The 8,201-nt window shown below is 40.3% G+C and overlaps 1 protein-coding gene across 1 annotated transcript; it reads right to left on the bottom strand.

The window, feature by feature from the left end:
- Positions 1–687: 687 nt before the first annotated feature.
- cltrn (collectrin, amino acid transport regulator) lies at positions 688–6,276 on the bottom strand. Its single transcript, XM_080472851.1, has 6 exons — positions 6,029–6,276; positions 4,999–5,057; positions 3,892–3,977; positions 3,625–3,741; positions 2,206–2,397; positions 688–2,120 (listed from the first exon to the last, which is right to left on the bottom strand). The coding sequence occupies exons 1-6, from the start codon at positions 6,093–6,095 to the stop codon at positions 2,057–2,059; spliced, it is 585 nt and encodes a 194-aa protein (XP_080328977.1). The 5' UTR covers positions 6,096–6,276; the 3' UTR covers positions 688–2,056.
- Positions 6,277–8,201: the final 1,925 nt, after the last annotated feature.

Genomic DNA, 8,201 nt, shown 5'->3' with positions numbered 1-8,201 from the left:
TATGTTTTATTGTGTATGCACATGTGGAAAATCCAAATAAATTCATTCATTCATTCGTCTCACACAGAAGTTTTGCGTTTCCATTTAGTGACACTGGATTTTAAAAGCAGTTAAATTAGTTAGTAATAAGTTGTATTTCGGTATCAGTAAAACTAATTCAAACATTGTGCAAGAACGACACAATAGTGATTAACTGTAGTGATGCAAGTATTTGTCGTAGTTTCTTCCAGCCGTAGCTCCATCTGATGTTTTCAAAATGACCAGGACTTTTTCAAGCAGTTTGTTTCTCAGGTCGTTCTAAAGTTTACTTAAGGTCATAAAATCTATTTCTTTGAAAGTCTTTCTCATTGGTGAGGTCAAGATGTTAAACACGATGTGAAGAAGTTAAACCTCCACAGTTGTTTATGGTACGACTTTCTGATTGGTGCGACATTTTCTCATGTTTATAGAAAATGTGTTTTATTTGACTTTTTGAGTTCATGAAATCAGAGGCTGCATCTGTTATGTTGTGATCAACATTTAATCAGAATGAATCATTTGTGTCTCTGAGTTATTTCGAGAAAGTAGTTTGAAATGATCTCACTTCTGAGCTCACTTCTTTGTTTTAGTACGATGGTATAGATATTCTAATGGCGTGTACCAGACCAGCTCGGGTTCACTAGACAAAGCACACCGACGTCACGTCTTGCTCGTGAACACAAAGAAAAGCCTCTTTTATTTTGTTGTCTTCAAGAAATAATCCGACACAGAGGATCACAGACACTGAAACATTTCATTTGTCACCAAACCCAGTTAGTCAGTATACATTTCAGAAATCAAAGGAACAAATCTCTTTTGGAATTTAAAAGATTTTTCCCTTTTTCAGGCGGCTCATAGTGAGCACTCTAAAATGTCCAGTCCATGATCATTCAATTATAAATTAAAATCCAATCAACTTCAAACAACAACACATAGATTTCATACATAGATTAAAGTATTCCAGAAAGCCTTGTGTGAAACTGTCAATAAAAAAACTGATTGGAAATGTTTGTCTCTCCTTTAAAGCCTTTATTAGTTTGAAAATAGTTCAAAAGCCTCATATTGAATATTTATTTTGAGAAGATTGGCTGCATTTATGCTGCATTAGAGGACTTTTTTCAATTTGGTGAAACAAAGTTGTGAAAACAGAATGTTTACCACGTCTCTCCACCAGGTCTTCCTTGAACAAGACTGTCAGAGCATTTTAGAAGTGACGAGGACAACGCTTGGTTCTTTTAAGAGAAGGGATGTGTTTCCCGTCCCTCCAGATAACGGCCATGTTTCCTCTGTCACGTTGCTGCTCATGTTTTCACTGGGAGCTGACAGGCCTGCACAACCACAGCTTCCTGAAGGAAAGCTTGAATGTTCAGACCACAGATCTGCAACCTTTATGACTAAAAGAGCCACTTCCCACTAAATAAATCTCCTCTGGAGCTAAAATGATGTTTAAACCTTCCGATGTACACGTCAGGCTGTACAAACATAAATAATTCAAAACAGTGAAGACTTTATTACAGTTTGAACTTTTCTTGCCATGTTTTGCAGTGTTTTCTCTTTTAGCTGCTTCAGTCGTCTATGTTGTGCTCGCTGGTGGATTCTTAGTCATTTTTACACATTTTAAAGTCATTTTAGCTCTTTTAGCTGATGTAAGTGATTTTAGCTTTTTTTATTTTATTTTACATGTTAAAGCCATTTCAACTCTCCTGGAGGTTTAGTTTTTCCTTTTCATATTTCCTTATTGTTTTACCTGTTTTAAGTCGTTTTAGGGGCGATCACAGTCTTTTGGAGCAAATAAATATGTGCAAACATTCTTTTTCTTTAATTACTTAAATCTTCATCATGCGTCTCCAGAGCGACAGGCTGCTGACCCCTGACCTCTCCTAACAATGCTCAGGAGCAGAGACCATGGATAATTACAAGCTATTTAATGTCCTAACTCTTCTGGTACTTTAATTTGTAATATAGTGCAGCGCTATTCATTTCTTCATTTCTTATTAGATCAGCTGATCCTTTCCTCATTTGTAAATCCTCTTCAGCTTTACACCTGGGTGAATCCCCCGGCGTCTTGTCCATCGTGCTCCAGCAACGCTGACTTCTGATTCCTTGACACACCAGAGACAAATCAGACATCATGTTTTCATAATTATTATGATAATGAGAAGAATCTGATCTGTTCATCTTGCTCACATCTTCTTCCTTATGGACACCAGGGTGAGCAGGAGGATGAACACGCAGATGAGAGACATGAGCACAGCGAACACAATCAGCCATGGCTCGGTGCCGTAGGTGACGGGTGTCGGCAGGGTGGGCGGGATGCCCACGAACTCCAGAGTTTGATCAGTCAGCATGAAGACGCTGTTGAAGCGAGCCCTGGAGCGTCTAAAAGAAAGGAAACAGAATCACTGAGAACCGTGAAGTTCTCCTCTTCAGCCACGAGGTGGCACTGTATCTCTGAGCGTCTTATTCACAGTCTGAAAGAAAGAATACAGGGAGAATTCTTCATTTCTCACATTAATTAATCGAAGCTTGAATCAAACGGAGGATTTATGTATTGAGGAGATTTTTATTTCACTCAAACTGAAAAACACCTTTTTTTTCCCTCAGCCACCCATTTTATTTAAACTCAACCCAGCAGCCTGCCAATTCCAGCTCACTTTGCGGAACACACACACACACACACACACACACACACACACACACACACACACACACACACACACACACACACACACTGGACTGTGGGAGTTTACTTCCTATAGTTCAAGACATATCTGATCTGATTAAATTACAAATGATAAGGATGAATAATAGACAGGGCTGCTTGTTGGTGTCGTGAAAATCAATCCAGTTCAAGTATGGCTGTGTATGTTCTCTTTTATCTGGGTGCTGTACACACACGGTATTATATTTCATTAACGGCAAACAGATTTACCCTCCTTAATTAAACTGAGTAACTATTTAATCAAATGTGAACACTAACTTTTTTTAATGGTGGAATATAAATAGTCCATGTTTTGTACGTTGACACGTTTCTTTATTGTGACAATCTGTTATACACTTGTCAGTTCTGAGTGGTACGTTCCTCTACCTTATTATATTTTCCAGTACAATTTATACTTTCAAATAAACCTACATTGTCTCTCGACGGTGTCTCACAAAACTATTGAAGCCTCTTGAACTTCCCTACATTTTGTCACATCACAACCAACCTGTGTGAGACGTTCAAAGCCGGGATGTTGTCTAACGTTAAACTTCTCCACAACTTCTTCCCTGAACCGTATGGCGTGTTTGTTCACAAATGTCCTCTGATGAAGGTCTGAGAACCCAGAACTGTTGGATTGTACTGAGCTTAGACTGCACAGAGGTGGACTCTGTTTAGCTCCTGGTTGCACCAGATTTTATTCATTAATTAATTTGCATGCCACAATTAAAAATTTTTCTTTTGTAAAGATAAAAGTGAAAACCATGCGTCACTTTACTTCCACTTCTCAAATTATACAGAACGCCGTGTCGGTCTATCACAAAATCACAATTATTCACGTTTAGACGTGTGGTTGAAATGTGATCAAATGTAGAACTTTTGTAACCCCGTGTGTGATGTGATACCTCAAGGCCTTCTCCACCTCTCCTCTCTCCACAGTAGTGGAATTGTTGTCAGGCCAGGTCACCACGAACCAGAATGACACTCTGAGAGTCTCCTCGCACATCTGGATGTTTGATTCTCTGGTGAAGTTTGACAAGACAATAAAGACCACGTCACCTTCACACGGTATGACTCACACGTCTCATTATACTTTAACAGGTTTTGCTTTTATGCTTTTACAGTTGTTGAGAGCATTCCGTCAAAGCAAGCAGGAAAAACAAAAGCCTTACTCAAAATGATGTCCGTCCAGTTGCTGTCTCATTGCATAGGCCAAAGTTGATCGGAAAAGGAAGTTTTCTTTTTCATTCCAGACATACTGCAATGTCAGAAACAATAGATGCTCTGCATTTATTGAGCTGCGTTAGTAAGTGTTTACCACGTGCAAGGCTGAATAAAAGAATGCAACCATGCACAAATTGATCATAATCTTTAATACACATTTAAATAAGTTAATAACTCATACAAATTGTGAAAATGACAATATGCATTTGGTTTGGAAAGAATAAACTAATTCTGATATGTGATGCCAGCAGCAGTTTACCAGTGAGTTGCACCAACTCTTCTTTTGATAACAATGGAAAAGTGTTGGAGAGCTGAGGACCCAAACTTTGTGTTTTTCCCGTCTTCCTTGATGTTTGATTCCTGCAGCTCCACACTGCATGATCCTGTTTGTAATGCAACTCAGAAGGTCTTAAATATCTGCAGTGAAATGTGGGCAGGTCACTGTTGTAACATGGATTACGTTTGGTTTGCCAGGATAAGAAGGACCTTTCCAGGAGCGTCACGGTCAAAACAGCAGCTTGTTGCTTCAGAACCTGAACATGTCGGCCTGAAACACTGGAGCCTGTTTGTCTGTGGCGGCTCTGCGTCACTGGAGCCTCACAGCAGAACAGCTTACTCATACAACGTGAACTGTATCAACCCAATTCTACAAACACGAGCTTTTGAATTGTACACAGACTCCAAGCTGAGTGGTGGGTTTTTTTTAAAGTCTCTGACTTTCCCCAAATGCAATGATGCAGAAGACGATGTGTGCACAATTAAACACATTTTCATCTTTCAGAAAGTGAAATAATTTTCATCTTTACTTCCTAAAGAGTCAGCGACAAAGGAAAGCTCTTAAAAAAAACAATTAAAGAAAACCAAGTGTGTGGTCCACGTGTAGATGTAATAGAGACCAGTCTGATGTCCGTCTGGATTGTTTGAAATATACACCAACAATCCAAAAGCAATTGTTTGAATAGAGTTTCAGTGGCTTTCACATCAGACCAACACATTTTCTCGCCAATGTTTTGAGGGAACTGAAAGTGTAGAGAAATATTTGGGTTCATACGTACAGCATCCTTTCCCAAAGCGCTCTGGATGCTGAGCCGCACCTTGTAGCCGTTTGGAGCGTCTACAAATACAAACCATACTGAAGTTTAATCAGTGTGACATCATTCATGGAACAACACTGTGGCAACAGACAAATACGACTTCAAAACTGTGTAACAACGGTGTAAACGCAAGTAAATGTTTGGTGGAACAACCGACAGAAAGATTTCTTAACAGTAAGTTGTTGGAGTTGGTCATAAAGGAAGAAGTAGGTGTTATGAGTTATCAACGCACTAGCTTACATACCAGTACAATCAGCTTGTCTCACTTCTGCTCAGAACTGTTAATAACACGACCATATATGGGAGGATGCAACTACAAACACACCAGTTTGTAACATATGTCAAGGTGACATCCTGCTTGTCTGAAGAATGTACGATTGTGATGTCTAAAACTTCTCGGGACAGAACACGAGATATCGTCAGTTTCGATGAAGACAACATGTGATATCCACACCATATGTGCAGGGAGGGGTAAAAGAAATGCTTATAAACCAATGATTTCCTGTACTCTGCGCTCTGGACCATTTGAAGCCTGGTCCTCCCGGACAGACTGGTGCTTGAGCCCGAGATCTGGTTTTATTCCATGTATTCTGTTTAAGGTAATTATCTGTGAAACTGTGCGATTAATTCCACTCTTGTTTCCTCATCAATAAAAGAACACATTAATGACTGTTCTTCCTTCAGTCACAAACTTTTTATGGTGAGAAAAGAGTTTCCTTTGTCACCCTGTTTATGCTGTCTGGTGAGGAGAACGTCTCATCACCATGGACGTCTGCTATCGTTGTGAATAAGTAATGAAACCTCATTGCTGTGAAGCAGACACGTGAGAGTCTGTTTATTCTGAGTCTGTTCCAGGAAAGAGGTTACAAACTGAATTCCACACTGATTTAGAGATTCAACAAGGAAGTAGAGGCCAAACTGGTGGCGTGTTAGCAGAGGATACCAGTGGATTAAATGTCAGTGTGCAATATCACCTGAAGGGTTCACTTACCGCTTTTGCAGAGCTGTTCTGCCAGAGCAGATGACAAACAGAGCAGGAGGAAGATTTTTCCCAACATGTCTTCAGACAGCACAGAGTAGAGATAGTGACAGAAAGAGAGCGAGAAGAGAGAGAGGGAGAGAGAGAGAGGGAGAGAGAGATCAGGTGAAGAGCTCAGTGTCCCAGTGCTCTGAGATTTAAAGGGTCAGCAGAAGAACTTTACTAGACCAAGGTTTAATGGTTAAACCAGGACACACCTGAAGTAGGAGGACCGCTCTTATAAAAATGAAGGCAGTCAGTGTGTGTGTGTGTGTGTGTGTGTGTGTGTGTGTGTCCTACATGGAAACAGTGAAGTGTGGGCTGTTGTTAAAGAGTTCTTGTTTGCCCAAGCGTCCCGGAGCAGCCAGATTGATCTGTTAAATGCAGCAGAGAGGGAAGTGGCCGCCCTGAGGGAAACACAGCAGCTCAACCTGCTTGTGTAAAAGGCCAGAGGATCAACAAGTAGGGGCACAACACAGGAACCCAGTGGATCCCATAGTCTCACCATAGTGAACCACGGTGACCCCCACCAACACCACAACATGTACTATTACACAAAACAGTTAAAGGAGCCTCGTAACACGTGATATGTGAAATCCAGTCTCTTTGCTATATTCTGGAGTGACGGGCTTCTTTTCTCTGAGGATAAGATTCTGTGTCCTCGGGTCGGGATGAGGTCTCAGCTCACAGTTTCACACTTTCTTTCACCAGCTTGTCACCAAACAAGATGCATGATGATACACATCTAATGTAAACACTTAAACTCAGCCGTTTTGTCATATAACTGAATAAATGCAAACTTGTTTATTTTCCAAACGCCGGTGGGCTCCCAGTTTGACCCCCGCCGGTTTACACGAGGTGAAGAGGTCAAGCAGAATGAAATGAATCCATGGTGAGCTTATGGTGGCAGATAGAAAATATACTTTATCAAGAAGATCAAACAAAGAGCTTCTCTTTGGCTAGAGCAGCTCCAGCACTAATGAATGAACATCAGAAAAGGTTTCACATCATACAGAAGTCTTTATCTACATGAATTATTTATTCAATCTGGATGAGAGACATTCAAATGTTGTGAATTATTATTTTGATTCTGGAGAGTAATTCAGTGTATAGTGTGAGTAGCTCTCAAACTTCATGTAAAGGTTCCCTGAATGGATCTCTGCCTTGTTGGTCTGTCGGGTCCTTTTCTCTCCTCCGTCCTCTCGCCCATCCAGAGCAGCAGAGAGCCGCCGCCTCTGAGTCTGGTTCTGCAGGTTTCTTTCTGTATTAAATTTATTTCTTATTTTGTCTCCTCTGCTTGCTCATGTGGCATTGTTGGGTTTTCTCTGGAAAAGTGCCTTGAAATGACTGTTGTGTTTGGCGCTGTTTAAATAAAGTTGAATTGGATTGAATTGTTTATTCGATGCAAAAAATACTGATATTTGGTGAGAAATTAGAAACCTTTTGTTTGTGAACAGCAATCAGGTGGAACTTCAAAACAAGAGCAAATACTTACTTCTCACATCTTTGCAAATCATATCAAAATATCAACAAGTACGATGAATTAGGACCTGAAAGTTAACAAGTGTGAAAAGTGTGAAATCACTTTCATTCCATTTTATTCTTCTTCTTCTTCTTCTTCTTCTTCACTTTTTTCCAAATTTTGTTTTGTATTTTATGTTGTATCGATCACATCTTTATTTTATATTTAACAATTACCAGCTGTGTCTCAGTTGGTAGAGCAGTCATCTCCCAATCGGAAGGTTGCAGGTTCAATTCCCTATCTGCCCACACATCAAAGTTCTCTTGAGTAAGACATCGAACCCCAAACTATCTCCAGTGGATGGTTTGAGCACCTTGCATGGCACATTGGTGCGTGAATGTGTGTGTGAACGTGATTCACAGTGTAAAGCACTTTAGGGCCGCACCAGTGGTGGAAAAGTTCTAAATAACTGAAATCCAAATCTTCACCCTGAAGTTAATCACGGCCATGAGCAACGCAACATGACTTCTGTATTTTCTCACCCTCTCACGCCCTCTTGTTGTGGGGAGAAGAACTGTAGCTCTCAATGGACCCGTCTGGTCAGAGGGCATCATGGGGGGATGCCGAAGGTGGAAGAATCTAAATTATTTCATTTTCATTTTCCTTTTTACAAGAAATAATACA

Source organism: Lipophrys pholis (assembly GCF_963383615.2).
Source record: "Lipophrys pholis genome assembly, chromosome: 10".
Lineage (NCBI taxonomy): Eukaryota > Metazoa > Chordata > Actinopteri > Blenniiformes > Blenniidae > Lipophrys > Lipophrys pholis.
The sequence above is the reverse complement of the archived record's forward strand: the minus strand, read 5'-3'. Positions and strand labels throughout refer to the sequence as shown.

Bases quoted from the DNA above. Each gene is read 5' to 3' on its own strand.
- cltrn (XM_080472851.1), bottom strand. From the start codon at position 6,095: ATGTTGGGAAAAATCTTCCTCCTGCTCTGTTTGTCATCTGCTCTGGCA. The intron at 2,398-3,624 runs GTATCACATCAC...CCTTTCTTTTAG, and splicing joins GAGGTGGAGAAGGCCTTGAG to ACGCTCCAGGGCTCGCTTCA. The intron at 2,121-2,205 runs GTGAGCAAGATG...TGGTGTGTCAAG, and splicing joins GTGTCCATAAGGAAGAAGAT to GAATCAGAAGTCAGCGTTGC.